This window comes from Scomber scombrus, chromosome 12 (genome assembly GCF_963691925.1).
Source record: "Scomber scombrus chromosome 12, fScoSco1.1, whole genome shotgun sequence".
Taxonomy (NCBI): Eukaryota; Metazoa; Chordata; class Actinopteri; order Scombriformes; family Scombridae; genus Scomber; species Scomber scombrus.
In genome coordinates this window covers 29,793,467-29,808,466 of record NC_084981.1, presented here as the reverse complement: position 1 = coordinate 29,808,466, position 15,000 = coordinate 29,793,467, and the positions used below count along the sequence as shown (strand labels likewise).

Here is a 15,000-nt window from a genome sequence, read left to right as displayed (position 1 = left end):
TATATTCTCACTGACGTTATTTTATACAATAAAGTTTATCCTTATAGATATGTATATGTATATATATATATATATATATATATATAACCTCTGAAAACCTTTTAACCCTCCTGTTGTCCTCGAGTCAAGGAGGGAAGGAAAGGAAGGAGGGAGGAAAGGAAGGAAGGAGGGAGGGAGGAAGAAGGAAAGGAAGGGAGGAAGAAGGATGGGAAGGAAAGGACGGAGGAAGGAAGGGAGGAAGAAAGGAAGGAAATGAAGGAAAGGAGGGAGGAAAGAAGGGAGGAAGAAGGAAGGAAAGGAGGGAGGGAGGGAGGAAGGAAAGGAAAGGAGGAGGGAAGGAAGGAAGGGAGGAAGAAGGAAGGAAAGGAGGGAGGTAGGAAGAAGGAAGGAAAGGAGGGAGGAAGGGAGGAAAGGAAAGAAGGAAGGATGGAGGAAAGAAGGAAGGAAGGTAGGAGGTAGGCAGGGAATGAGGGAGGGAGAAATGAAAAGAGGAAGGGAGGAAGGATGGAAAGGAAAGAAGGAAGGATGGAGGAAAGAAGGGAGGAAAGAAGGGAGGAAGGAAGGTAGGGGAGGAAAAGAAAGAGAAGGAGTGAGGGAGGGAGGAAGGAAGGACAGAAGAAGGAAGAAAGGGGGATGGAGGAAGGAAAGAAGGGAGGAAAGAGAGAGGAAGGAAAGAGAGGGGAAGGAGGGAGGAAGGACAGACGGAAGGAAGGAAGGAAGGAAGGAAAGAAGGAAAGAAGGAACAGTCAAAACAGACGGGGTCAGTTTGACCCGGGAGGACGACAGGAAGGTTAATAGAACTGCAAAAAATAAAACTTTAACAATGTCTCCAGCAGGATCAACATGGCCCGTAACTATAGCAACAGCACCATCTAGTGGCCTGTCTGTGTATTACATGCCTCATACACGTGGTAAAGATTGACCTAAAAGTTAAATGAGTTCAATAGATCCTGACCAGATATCAGGACACGTGATCAAGAGAGAGAGAGAGAGATAGAGAGAGAGATAGAGAGAGAGATAGAGATAGAGAGAGACAGAGAGAGAGAGAGAGATAGAGAGAGAGAGACAGATAGAGAGAGAGGGAGATACAGAGATAGATAGAGAGAGGGAGAGAGAGAGAGAGAGATAGAGAGAGAGAGATAGATAGAGAGGGAGAGAGAGATAGAGAGAGAGAGATAGAGAGAGAGATAGAGAGGGAGAGAGAGAGAGAGAGATAGAGAGAGAGATAGAGAGGGAGAGAGAGAGAGAGAGAGAGAGGAGAGAGAGAGAGAGAGAGAGATAGTAAAAATTGTAAAAATACTCCGATAGTGATTTTTTGACATATATTTGGTAAACAACATAAATGAGCAATTAAAACAAGAAGAACTGGATTAAATGTGGTCTGATTGATCTCTGGTCCATTAATGATCAGACAACACTCGTCCTGATCCGGTTTCTACTCGAAGCTCTCCAGAACCGGCTCGTGTCCCGTCTCCTTCAGGAAGCGCAGCAGGTCGTCCGGTCGGAGGCCCATGGTGGCGGCGTTGGTCATCGGGTGGAAGTAGACCCTCTCGTGGCTTCCTTCCACCAGGTCGCGGTCCAACACGAACTTCACGCTGTGATCTTTATCGAAGAGCAGAGCGAGAGCCGTGGCACAGCCCTGACCCACCTGAGAGGAGACAGACATCCTCACAGCTCAGTTCTGACAGCAAACAACCAATGAACTGAATTAAATGATTAACTGATAGTCAATTTCTGCTTTTAATCCATTTTGAGAGAATATATTAGAGGATTATGGCAAAAATGTCTAAGTGGTGTAACCATAAAAACTTTGTACCAAATAATTCAACTTGCTTAAAACAGTAAATAGTCAATAAAACACCATATCAACTAGTTTGGCATGATCTTACATTATAACTTTATATTAAATAAAGGTAATGGAATACAATTGTTCTACATATTACATTTACTCTGGGTTACCATGGAGATCAGGAACCTGACTGCTTTACTTCTTCTTTTTTTCTTTTTCCTTCTCCTCTCTTTCTTTCTTTCCTCCAACTTCTTTTTCTTTCTTTTTCCTCTTCCTCCTACTTCTTGTTCTCTCTCTTCTTCCTCCTCTTTCTTTCTTTCTCTCGTCTTTCTTCTCTTCCTCCTTTGTCTCTTTTTTTCTTTCTTTCTCCTTAAACTTTCTTTCTCCTCTTCCTTACTTCCTTTCTTTCTTCTTTCACTTTCTTTCTTTCTTCTCTTCCTTACTTTATTTTTCCTCTTCCTCCTTTCTTTCTCCTTTTCCTATTTTCTCCTTTTTCTTTCTTTCTTTCTTTCTCTCTTTCTTTCTTTCTTTCTTTCTTTCTTTCTTTCTTTCTTTCTTTCTTTCTCTCTAGGAGGATAAAATATGTAATATGTATCATTATTTTGTGGTTACACCATTTGACATTTTCAGGAGCATTCAGTCTTACTTTTGGTAAAAAATGGTGCAAATGTCACTTCAAATGATATAAAACCAACAAAAATACTAAATGTACATTTTAACAAACCTGATGCTGCTTTTAAAACTAGTTTAACTGATTTATGAATTCATCATCTTACCAACACTTATTAGTCACTGAGCCAAAATATTTGAGCCTCAGTGTAAGAACTACTCTCATTTGTTTGATGTTATTCTGTATTTATTTCTTGATTTCTTTAAAGTTCATGAGCCGACTCAAACCATCCATGTATCAGTACATCTCTCCATACTTCCCTCTTTCTCTCCTAAAAGCTCCTGTAAATTATTCAGGTTGTTTTCCAGATAATCAGATTAATCTCATAACCTGATAAAGCGGTTGTTTTTGCATATTTTATATTAAAACTTTAAAAATAATGTTTAAAAGTATGTTTTTAACACTATATAAAAGAAAATTTCCTTACAATTTGACTTCTTTAACAAACATTTTACAGTAGTTCATATGGAAAACTAATTATATTAAACTTATAACAGAAATCTCAAACTGATCAGCTGCTTTCTTTCAGTCCTGGATGATCGTTTTAATTTCCCCACCTTGAGTTTTTCCAGCATGGCCGCCTCGTCAGCGAAGCGCAGGTTCCCGCTGCCGACGCCGAGCTTCTTGGCGAGATCGTTGAGGTTGACCTGCAGAGGAGCAGAGAGGATGATGGGATGCAGCAGGTAAATGTGATGGCAGGAGTGAAGGTGTGTGAAGGTGTGTGAAGGAGTGTGAAGGTGTATGAAGGAGTGTGAAGGAGTGAAGGAGTGTGAAGGTGTGTGAAGGTGTATGAAGGAGTGTGAAGGTGTTTGAAGGTGTATGAAGGAGTGTGAAGGAGTGTGAAGGAGTGTGAAGGAGTGTGAAGGTGTGTGAAGGCGTGTGAAGGTGTGTGAAGGAGTGTGAAAGAGTGTGAAGGTGTGTGAAGGAGTGTGAAGGTGTGTGAAGGTGTGTGAAGGAGTGTGAAGGTGTGTGAAGGCGTGTGAAGGAGTGTGTGAAGGAGTGTGAAGGTGTGTGAAGGAGTGTGTGAAGGAGCGTGAAGGTGCGTGAAGGAGTGTGTGAAGGAGCGTGAAGGTGTGTGAAGGAGTGTGAAGGTGTGTGAAGGAGTGTGAAGGAGTGTGAAGGAGTGTGAAGGTGTGTGAAGGAGTGTATGAAGGAGTGTGAAGGAGTGTGAAGGAGTGTGAAGGAGTGTGAAGGTGTATGAAGGAGTGTGAAGGAGTGTGAAGGTGTATGAAGGAGTGTGAAGGTGTGTGAAGGAGTGTGAAGGAGTGTGGAGGAGTGTGGAGGTGTGTGAAGGTGTGTGAAGGTGTGTGAAGGAGTGTGAAGCTGTGTGAAGGAGTGTGAAGGAGTGTGGAGGAGTGTATGAAGGAGTGTGGAGGTGTGTGAAGGTGTGTGAAGGTGTGTGAAGGAGTGTGAAGGAGTGTGTGAAGGAGTGTGAAGGAGGGTGAAGGAGTGTGAAGGTGTGTGAAGGAGTGTATGAAGGAGTGTGAAGGAGTGTGAAGGAGTGTGAAGGTGTATGAAGGAGTGTGAAGGAGTGTGAAGGTGTATGAAGGTGTGTGAAGGTGTGTGAAGGAGTGTGAAGGAGTGTGAAGGTGTGTGAAGGTGTGTGAAGGAGTGTGAAGGTGTGTGAAGGAGTGTGAAGGTGTGTGACTGTGTTTGAAGGAGTGTGAAGGAGTGTGAAGGTGTGTGAAGGTGTGTGAAGGTGTGTGAAGGAGTGTGAAGGTGTGTGACTGTGTTTGAAGGTGTGTGAAGGAGTGTGAAGGTATGTGAAGGTGTGTGAAGGAGTGTGAAGGAGTGTGAAGGTGTGTGAAGGTGTGTGAAGGTGTGTGAAGGTGCGTGAAGGTGTGTGAAGGTGCGTGAAGGTGTGTGACTGTGTTTGAAGGAGTGTGAAGGAGTGTGAAGGAGTGTGAAGGAGTGTGAAGGAGTGTGAAGGAGGGTGAAGGAGGGTGAAGGTGTGTGAAGGAGTGTGAAGGAGTGTGAAGGTGTGTGAAGGAGTGTGTGAAGGTGTGTGAAGGAGTGTGAAGGTGTGTGAAGGTGTGTGAAGGTGTTTGAAGGTGTGTGAAGGTGCTTGAAGGAGTGTGAAGTAGGGTGAAGGAGTGTGAAGGTGCGTGAAGGAGTGTGAAGGTGTTTGAAGGTTTGTGAAGGAGTGTGAAGGTGTGTGAAGGTGTGTGAAGGAGTGTGAAGGAGTGTGAAGGTGTGTGAAGGTGCTTGAAGGAGTGTGAAGTAGGGTGAAGGTGCGTGAAGGAGTGTGAAGTAGGGTGAAGGAGTGTGAAGGAGTGTGTGAAGGTGTGTGACTGTGTTTGAAGGTGTGTGAAGGAGTGTGAAGGTGTGTGAAGGTGTGTGAAGGTGCGTGAAGGAGTGTGAAGTAGGGTGAAGGAGTGTGAAGGAGTGTGAAGGTGTGTGAAGGAGTGTGAAAGAGTGTGAAGGAGTGTGAAGGAGTGTGTGAAGGAGTGTGTGAAGGAGTGTGAAGGTGTGTGAAGGTGTGTGAAGGAGTGTGAAGGTGTATGAAGGTGTGTGAAGGAGTGTGAATGTGCATGAAGGTGTGTGAAGGAGTGTGAAGGAGCGTGTGAAGGTGTGTGAAGGAGTGTGAAGGTGTGTGAAGGAGTGTGAAGGTGTGTGAAGGTGTGTGAATGAGTGTGAAGGTGTGTGAAGGAGTGTGTGAAGGTGTGTGAAGGAGTGTGTGAAGGTGTGTGAAGGAGTGTGAAGGTGTGTGAAGGAGTGTGAAGGTGTGTGAAGGTGTGTGAAGGAGTGTGTGAAGGTGTGTGAAGGTGTGTGAAGGAGCGTGAAGGAGTGTGTGAAGGAGTGTGAAGGATTGTGAAGGTGTGTGAAGGAGTGTGAAGGTGTGTGAAGGAGCGTGAAGGTGTATGAAGGTGTGTGAAGGAGTGTGAAGGTGCGTGAAGGTGTGTGAAGGCGTGTGAAGGATTGTGAAGATGTGTGAAGGAGTGTGAAGGAGTGTGAAGGAGTGTGAAGGTGTGTGAAGGTGTGTGAAGGAGTGTGAAGGTGTATGAAGGAGTGTATGAAGGAGTGTGAAGGTGTATGAAGGAGTGTGTGAAGGAGTGTGAAGGTGTATGAAGGAGTGTGAAGGAGTGTGAAGGAGTGTGAAGGTGTATGAAGGAGTGTATGAAGGAGTGTATGAAGGAGTGTGAAGGTGTATGAAGGAGTGTGTGAAGGAGTGTGAAGGTGTATGAAGGAGTGTGAAGGAGTGTGTGAAGGAATGTGAAGGAGTGTGAAGGTGTATGAAGGAGTGTATGAAGGAGTGTGAAGGTGTATGAAGGAGTGTGTGAAGGAGTGTGAAGGTGTATGAAGGAGTGTGAAGGAGTGTGAAGGAGTGTGAAGGTGTATGAAGGAGTGTATGAAGGAGTGTATGAAGGAGTGTGAAGGTGTATGAAGGAGTGTGTGAAGGAGTGTGAAGGTGTATGAAGGAGTGTGAAGGAGTGTGTGAAGGAATGTGAAGGAGTGTATGAAGGAGCGTGAAGGTGTGAAGCTCACCTGTCGGTCGTGGCGAGCAGACACTAACCACAGTCCTTTCTTCTTCTTGTCCTTCAGGAACAGATTCTTAGTGACTGCTCCGCTGACTTCCTGCAGGTGAGGCATCATCTCCTCCACTGTGAACACCTGCAGGAGGCAAAATATACAAAAATATAAATAAATGTGGAAATTAATGAAAGAAATACTGGAAAATACGACATTTATATTCACTTATTGGACATTCATTGATTTGTGGGGTCAAAATTTCGACTTTTACTCAATTTTAATTCATTATTTTATTTCTAATCTGTTGTAATTGTATTCATTTTTATTACTTTAGTCAGTTTATTTACTGTGGGACTGACAGAGAGGTGTTTCTGTTATTATGTCCACCCCTTTAGTAACAGTATTATTACAGCAGTGTAAAAATACTCCAATACAAGTTAAAGTCTGACAGTTATGTGACACTAACATTATCATACAGATGTGGAATAAATATGCCAAAATAATTAATTAGGGCAGTAAATATGTGAAAAGATGAGTAAAATATGGAAATAAATGAAAGTACTGAAAAATATGACATTTGAATTCATTTCTTGCACATTAACTGATTTATGGGGACAACAGTTAGACTTCTATTTATTATCTAAATCTATTTTTTATCTATTTTATATAATTGACCCTCTGGCGACACTTGCTGGGCGCATCAGGTTACTGCAGGACAAACTGGTCAGACTGGTTATTAAACTGAACATAATGTATTTTTCTGTCTCTGCGTTTACTTTCTGAAACCCAACAGTTTAAAATAAAAGTTTGAACACTTTAGAAAGTTGAAACAGTTAAAAATTAATAAATAAAGTTTATATTTCACTCAGAATCAGACGTGTTTGTTCATACGTGGCGTTTTAAGCTCTGCAGAGACTCTGGAGCCAGATTCCCTTTAAAAAATCTCCATTTTTAAGTTTGTCTTGTGTTTGCTCAGAAAATTAAAGACTAAGATAAAAAGTCTTCACGCTGGTTCAGCTCCAGAGGATGTGATGGTAAATTCGGCTTTAATGTAACTTGATATTTAGCTGTTATTTCCTTTAAATTTGAGCTTTTTAACGTGTCCACGTGGGTGATTTTTAGCGCTGACGCCGCCTCTTAAAGCTGAAACTACACTTACAGAAAAGCTTCTGTGTGTAAAGAAAAACGCCGAATTGAAGCATAAACCCGGAAGATTTAATCAGTGTCTGCAAACATGTTTTCAGATGTTTTTACAGCCGACAGAAAGCAAAGAAACACAGAAATAGCGGATATTTAACTGTAGTTCAATGCTGTTCTTCTCTCCAGCTACAAGCACTCATGCAAACAGTGGTATTTTGCTTTCAGGAGAATCACAGTTGATGTTTTATTCCCTGACAGTAATATCTGGACTCTTTCAGCTCCTTGGTGTTTGTGCAGGTTCAGGTTTTACCGGCGGATGCTCCACGCAGCTCGTCTGGATGTTTAAAGTCTGCAGAAACTCCTCCAGCTGTGCCCGCAGCTCCCCGGACATCTTTAATACCTGAGAGCTTCAATAAAAACCTAAAAACACACTAACTAAAGTGGAAGCATTGACTGACTGAGAGAGAGTCAGTGACAGAAACAGCTGCGAGCAGAGGAAGAGGAGACTTCTTCTTCTTTATTTGGAGTTTTTTCTTTACTTGTTGCATCAGCGCCATCTAGTGGACTCATTTCATGTCTGCAGAATATATAACATTAACACAACCGGTTTACTTTAATATTAAAGTTGCACACATATAAGATTAGATTCTGTGTTTTAAACCCATGAAATTAAATAAACCCTAACCCAAAAAGTTTTGAGTGTTATTGATTGATTGATCTATAGGCCAATCTGAATCTATGCAGACACCAGATGTGGAGCCTTAAACATTATAAAAATCTATTTAAATAGTAATCCATCCCATATTTCATACATCATTAATGGACAAAACAGGCGATTTATTTTTTAAACTGGTCTTAAATTATTTTAAATTGTTTTAAATCTTTTTTAATATTTTATTCCTTGTATTTTCACAAAGTTTCATCCAGTGTTAAATGTCTTTTCTTACCGTTTTGTGACATTTGGTTTTCTGCTAATTTCTACTTTTGTGCAATGATGGTGGAGAAAAAGTTGTTTTGATTTGATGATACAGAACAAAGAATCTATTATTGTCACATAGAAATCTGGAATCATGATCTGTCCATGATCAGGTCTGTGTGTACACCTGTCAGTTTTTAACATCTCCAGACATCTGTGAGTCCGTTATTGTCTCTGTGTGGAGGAGAAAGTCTTTAAAGTCTTTAAAGTCTCCTTCCTCCCAAACATCATGTGTTCTTCTTCTTCTTCCTTCAGTTGGATGTTTTTTCTTCTCTGTGCAGAATGATGTATGGACAGAGTTTGTTTTCATTCATCTGCTGAGGGAGGAAAGTTTCTCTGAGCTCACTGAAAATCCAGCTTTAATGGGCGGGGCTACGAGCAGGATCACAACTAGTTTGGAGCCAATTGTGATCCACAATGCAACGTACAACAGTGTGATGTGGAAACTTGAAGCCTGCAGTGCACAAACATCATAGACTGTAAATAAATGGACGTAGCCAACGTGACATCGCTCACTGGTTTGTGGTTACGGTGGGTAACAAAAACAACAAAAACAACCAAACTTCTTGTTCTTGTATTTTATAAAATATATCTAGTTGAAGGTAAACAATGCCACATTTATATGACTGACTTATGTTAATTTATAATGTAAGATTAATAAATGTCTACTTTAAACAAAGAAGATCAGATTGCATCAAATCCCACCAAATCGTTTCATATTAAAATGTATTGTTCCTGAATCGTATCGTACCTCATGTATCTAGATACGTATCAGATCATCTTATATTGGAGAGATGCTCACCACTAATATACAAATAAAGTTATTACTATTTATTATTATGAATCAACCATAAAAAGAAGAGTTTTCAGGTTCTGTTTGAAGTGTCTGATGCCCTGATCTCTGTGAGGCTGATCCAGAGGTCAAAGGTCAGGTCCAGGGACGGCCAGGAGGACAGAGTGAGGATCAGGATCAGGATCAGGATCAGGATCAGGATCAGGATCAAGATCAGGATCAGGATCAGGATCAGGATCAGGATCAGGATCAGAGATATGTCAGGAATATGAATAAAATCTTAAAATAAATTGTAAATTGAATGTGGAGCCAATGAAGGAACTTTAAATCAGGGGTGAAATGTTCTCAGAGGAAGAAGAACTTTAGTTTAGCTCATTATAAATTATTATATACATTAAAATCTGCACAAAATTCACTACAGATTATAAACACACACACACACACACACTCACACACACACACACACACACACACACACACACACACACACACACACACACACACACACACACACACACACACACACACACACACACACGTAAACACGTGACTTCCAGTAAAGAGGAAGAAAAAAACAGGAAGTTACAGTTGAAAGTATTCAGTCAGACGCCATTTCACAGTCATCAGAGCAGAAGGAGGAAAACAGCAAGTCTGAGGCAGGTGAGTGTTAATATCAGGACTGTAAATAATGATTTGTAGAAGTAAAGATGGGAACAAATGAAGGCATGAATGATACGTTTTGAGTCAGAGTCCGATAATAATGGTCTGATTTATGCAACACTGAAAAATGCCCTTTGTTGTATTTTCTGTTTAAACTTTAAATCAGGGGTGAAATGTTCTCAGAGGAAGAAAAAGTTTAGTTTAGCTCATAATAAATTATTATATAAATTAAATATCTGCACAAAATTCACTTCAGATTATAAACACAACAAAGAAGATAAACTTCTCTTTACATTAAATGAAAGTCTGGATCAGAAACAGCCTGAAAACCAACACATACGCACACACACACAAACGGGGAAGTGACAGTATTCAGTCAGGCGCCATTTCACAGTCAGTAGAGCAGAAGAAGGAAAACAGCAAGTCTGAGGCAGGCGAGTGTTAATATCAGGACTGTAAATAAGTATTACTGTCATTATTGATCAACCTGATAATTATTTATCACATTAATTGTTTAGTTGATTAAAGTGTGTCAGAACAATATGAAATGATGAGTTTGAGGTGTTGAAACGTTGTTTCCTGTTGTTGTTTTCCTGGTTTGTGCGTCCTCACAGCGATGTAACGTGACTCACTGCTGCCTCTAAATAGAGGGAAGTCACAGTTAAGAAGCACACACATGTTTATCTGAAGTCTGTTTGTTGGATTTAAACCAGAGTCAAAGTTTCTCTTTGTGATGACTAGAAAACACACATGGTTGTAGTTAAAGTCATGTAAACTAATAAGAAGCTACTAAGTTGAGAGGCAGGACTGGGTTTATTATACTGTGTATGTGTGTGTGTCTCCAGTGTTACTGGTTTACCTCTCAGACTCCAGAAGATGAAGAAAGAGGAGGAAGAGGAGGAAGAAGAGGAAGAAGAGGACGGAGCAGAGTCTGTAATATCCAGCTGTCTGTCTATGAAGAGTGACTGGTCTAAAGGTTATACTCCAGACTTCAGTAATGAACCTGGACCCTCAGACACAAAGTAAGAGACTGTTTCTACTGTAAACTGACCTGAATATGATTCAGTTTAATATCATTTGATAATCTACATTACAACAATATTTGTTTTTTAATTCTGTAAGTTTGTAAAAATTCAGTCTCTAATATTTAGTTGTTTGAGCATTGACTGCATTATTTCTTTGTTTATATCTTTCATTTAGTAGAAAGAGTGTTTGATTGATGTTCTGAAATATTTATTAGTTGTTTGAACCAATATTTAATACAGGTTAAGTTGCAGAGGTCAGATTGTTTAGTTTTCTTTGTAGACATGAACAAGTTAATGTGACAGTCCAGCGTCAGGCAGCAGTGCCTTTAGTTTAACTGTCAGTAAATACATTATTATATCATATCATTTGATATTTAACACCACATGTCAGACTTTGTGTTCTCAAACATGTAATTAAGTTAAACTTTATTTATGTAACATCTTTTTTTATCACAGGTTACAAAGTGCTTTACAACATTTGTACAGAAAGAAACAGAGAATACAAATATAAAGTAAAAACATTCATAAATACATTCAGACATAACAAACATATGAACACAGAAAGCATACAGCAAGCAGTCACCATGCAGAGCTCACCCTTCAAGTTATTCAATGTTATAGAAAGGATTTCCTAACAAAGTGGGTTTTAAATGTTCTTTATAACAGTTAACAGACTCAGCTCATCTAATGGAGGGTTTACAAAGTCTGGGTCCCCGGGTAGACCTTATTAGTGATTAAAATAATGTTAAAATTGATCCTGAACTTCACTGGCAGCCAATGCAGTGAGGTTAAAAAAGGAGTGATGTGAGATCTAAGGCCAGTCCTAGTTATCAGCCCAGCTGCTGCATTTTATATGAGCTGAAGATGAACCAGGGAGCTTTAAGGCAGGTGGTGTTTGAATTTCAATTAAGAATCAAATATAATATATATTGTTGTTAATAATGAGAAGCTCAGTTTTGTCAGAGGTTAGTTGAAGGAAGTTGAGAGACATTCAGTCCTTTGTCACAGCTAAACAGTAGTGGAGAGTGTCTAAGTTGCTAAAATCATCAGGTTTTACTGTAAATATAGCAGAGTGTCGTCTGCGTAACAATGATAGGCTATAGACCAAAGTGACTGATTATCTGACCCAAGGGAAGCATAGAGAGAACAGAATAGGACCCAGGATTGAGCCCTGGGGCATCCCATATAACAGCAGAGCAGATGAAGACACATGTTGTGACATGTTTCATGATACATCTGATCTTAACAAGAACTAATGATATGTGTAAAATAATTGTTGTTTCCACAGACACAGAGCAGAGTTTCCAGAGTCCAGCTGTCTGTCTATGAAGAGTGACCGGTCTAAAGGTCGTCCTCCAAACTTCAGTAATGAACCTGGACCCTCAGACACAAAGTAAGAGACTGTTTCTACTGTAAACTGACCTGAAGATGATTCAGTTTAATATCATTTGATAATCTACATTACAACAATATTTGTTTTATAATTCTGTAAGTTTATAAAAATTCAGTCTCTAATATTTAGTTCTTTAAGCATTGACTGCATTATTTCTTTGTTTATATCTTTCATTTAGTAGAAAGAGTGTTTGATTGATGTTCTGAAATATTTATTAGTTGTTTGAACCAATATTTAATACAGGTTAAGTTGCAGAGGTCAGATTGTTTATTTTTCTTTGTAGACATGAACAAGTTAATGTGACAGTCCAGCATCAGGCAGCAGTGCCTTTAGTTTAACTGTCAGTAAATACATTATTATATCATATCACGTCAGACTTCGTGTTCTCAAACATGTAGTTAAATAAGTAAAAACGTTGTTCTTTATAAGTGCTTTACAACATTTGTACAGAAAGAAACAGAGAATACAAATATAAAGTAAAACATTCATAAATACATTCAGACATAACAAACATATGAACACAGAAAGCATACAGCAAGCAGTCACCATGCAGAGCTCACCCTTCAAGTTATTCAATGTTATAGAAAGGATTTCCTAACAAAGTGGGTTTTAAATGTTCTTTATAACAGTTAACAGACTCAGCTCATCTAATGGAGGGTTTACAAAGTCTGTGTAGACCTTATTAGTGATTAAAATAATGTTACAATTGATCCTGAACTTCACTGGCAGCCAATGCAGTGAGGTTAAAAAAGGAGTGATGTGAGATCTAAGGCCAGTCCTAGTTATCAGCCCAGCTGCTGCATTTTATATGAGCTGAAGATGAACCAGGGAGCTTTAAGGCAGGTGGAAAGGGCATTACAGGTTTTGGTTTTCTTGTTGCTTTGTGTTTCCCTCCTGTGTTCCTGCTCTGCTCTCAGTGTTACCGTCAGCCTATCAGCTCACAGACTGCTCTTGTATCTTCCCTCCTGTTCCTTGTTTGATTAGTTCAGTTTGTATTTTCATCCTGGTTTTCAGTTCAGATATTTTATATCTTAGTGTCCCTGTACAGAGGAACTGAGTCTGACGTTTAACGTTTGGGAAAAGTCAAATGTGTCAAACTGTTGTATCACACTCACACAGAGAGAGAGAAACACTAATGAAAAGATGCATTATGAAGATATTTAGCAGAGCTCTCTGTTCAGCAGCACAACACAAAAGAGCAGCAGTCTGTTATTTTTCACTAGTGGACTTTTCTGTTTGGCTCAGTTTCCTCCTGCTTATTTTTCCTGACTTTTAATGGCTCAGAGTAGCTTAAAGGAGCCTGTGGAGTTTTCTTGTTAACAGACTAAAGTCATGTTCACATTGACTTACTTACCAAAACACATTGTGTGTCTCCTTGTGGTCTAACTAATGTGTTGAATCCACTTCCCTCCTCATCAAACATCTATTTTAAATCCTGCATTGTTTACATCCATGTTTACTAGCTTACAGTCTTCTTCTTCTTCTTCTTCTCTATGTCTTTGCTGGCACATTGTTGTCTCTGTTTAATTACTGTTGAACTCTTGTAATCTTACTATATATTATTTATATCAAACTGAATGTGTTGAATCTCAGAGGCTGAAGAACAGAAACTGTGTAAGTGTGTAAATACTGACAGTCTGGACTGTTTATGTGGGGAAAGAGCTGCATGCAGCTTGTGAGCTGTCGGTTGGCCTCCATTAATGTCATGTGACATAAAGAATGTGTTCATGTCCACAGAGAGAGGGAGAGGAGGGCTGTTTCTGTGGAGGAGCAGCTGTCCTGCTGTTCTTTGTGTCAGGACGTCCTGAAGGATCCAGTCTCTACCAGCTGTGGACACTGGTTCTGCAAACAGTGCATCACCTCATACTGGGACCAGTCTGCTTCATCAGGAGACTCCTCCTGTCCCCAGTGTGCAGAAAGATCCAGAACCAGACCTGGACTGCAGACAGACAGTCAGACCAGCACTGTACAAAGTAAGACTGAAGATCTGTCTGCTGATGTCATCATCTCTGAAATCAGGACAGGAATCTACCTCCTCTATCCTGCTGAACATTAACAGTCACACTGATTTCTGTTTCATTCTACCTTTGTTCTTCTCTTTCAGCAGAAAGTGGTCTGCAGGAGGTTTTAGATGAACATCAGATCAGCCTGAGCAGCACATGTGAATGTGTGACTCAAGGAACTGATGAAGCAGGAACTAAAACCTTCCTCATCAGCATCTTCACTGAGGTCCACATCACAGAGGGACAGAGTGAAGAGGTTAATACCCAACATGAGGTGAGGCAGCTTGAAACAGCTTCCAAGATGAAGACCCTCCATGACGCTCCAATCAAGTGTCAGGACATCTTTAAAGTCTTACCTGACCAACAGAAACACATCAGAGTGGTTCTGATGAACGGTGTCGCTGGCGTTGGAAAAACCTTCTCAGTGCTGAAGTTCACTCTGGACTGGGCACAGCGCTCCAAAAACCAAGATATCAGTCTGCTGATTCTGTTCTCGTTCAGGTCGCTGAACTTGATCAAAGATGAGCAGTACAGTCTGCTCATGCTGATCCATGTTTTCTATCCAACATTACAGAAGCTCACAGCAGAGAAGCTCACTCTCTGTAAAGTTCTGTTCATCTTTGACGGCCTGGATGAAAGCAGACTTTCACTGGATTTCAACAACAGTAAGGTCGTGTCTGATGTCACACAGAAGTCATCAGTCAGCGTGCTGTTGACAAACCTCATCGAGGGGAAGCTGCTTCCCTCGGCTCTCACCTGGATAACTTCCCGACCTGCAGCAGCCAATCAGATCCCTCCTTCATGTGTTAGCAGGGTAACAGAAGTACGAGGCTTCACTGACGACCAGAAGGAGGAGTACTTCAGGAGGAGATTCAGTGATGAAGAGCAGTCCAGCACAATCATCTCACACATCAAGACATCCAGGAGCCTCCACATCATGTGTCACATCCCAGTCTTCTGCTGGATCACTGCTACAGTTCTGGACCACATGTTGACTACAGACCAGAGAGGAGAGCTGCCCAAGACCCTGACTGACATGTACTCACACTTCCTGCTGGTTCAGACAAAGATGAAGAAGAA

General features: G+C 40.6%; 4 protein-coding genes across 4 annotated transcripts in view; 2 read left to right on the top strand and 2 right to left on the bottom strand.

Annotated features, from left to right (window-relative positions):
- LOC133991890 (uncharacterized) overlaps positions 1–15,000 on the bottom strand; it is a 527,851-nt gene that overhangs the window by 77,992 nt on the left and 434,859 nt on the right. The gene's annotated exons all lie outside the window — the stretch shown is intronic.
- LOC133991866 (NACHT, LRR and PYD domains-containing protein 14-like) overlaps positions 1–15,000 on the top strand; it is a 721,507-nt gene that overhangs the window by 373,179 nt on the left and 333,328 nt on the right. The gene's annotated exons all lie outside the window — the stretch shown is intronic.
- Positions 1,251–7,595, bottom strand: prorsd1 (prolyl-tRNA synthetase domain containing 1). Its single transcript, XM_062430494.1, has 4 exons — positions 7,381–7,595; positions 5,946–6,071; positions 3,017–3,106; positions 1,251–1,648 (listed from the first exon to the last, which is right to left on the bottom strand). Exons 1-4 carry the CDS (start codon positions 7,459–7,461, stop codon positions 1,436–1,438), a joined length of 510 nt encoding a protein of 169 aa, XP_062286478.1. The 5' UTR covers positions 7,462–7,595; the 3' UTR covers positions 1,251–1,435.
- LOC133991870 (protein NLRC3-like) overlaps positions 10,360–15,000 on the top strand; it is a 13,763-nt gene continuing 9,122 nt past the window's right edge. Inside the window, exons 1-5 of the mRNA XM_062430465.1 lie at positions 10,360–10,521; positions 11,596–11,607; positions 11,813–11,917; positions 13,661–13,890; positions 14,022–15,000. The exon at positions 14,022–15,000 is cut by the window's right edge and continues 876 nt beyond it. Coding sequence (XP_062286449.1) covers positions 10,376–10,521; positions 11,596–11,607; positions 11,813–11,917; positions 13,661–13,890; positions 14,022–15,000 — 1,472 coding nt within the window. The 5' untranslated portion in view covers positions 10,360–10,375. The remainder of the gene's footprint in view (positions 10,522–11,595; positions 11,608–11,812; positions 11,918–13,660; positions 13,891–14,021) is intronic.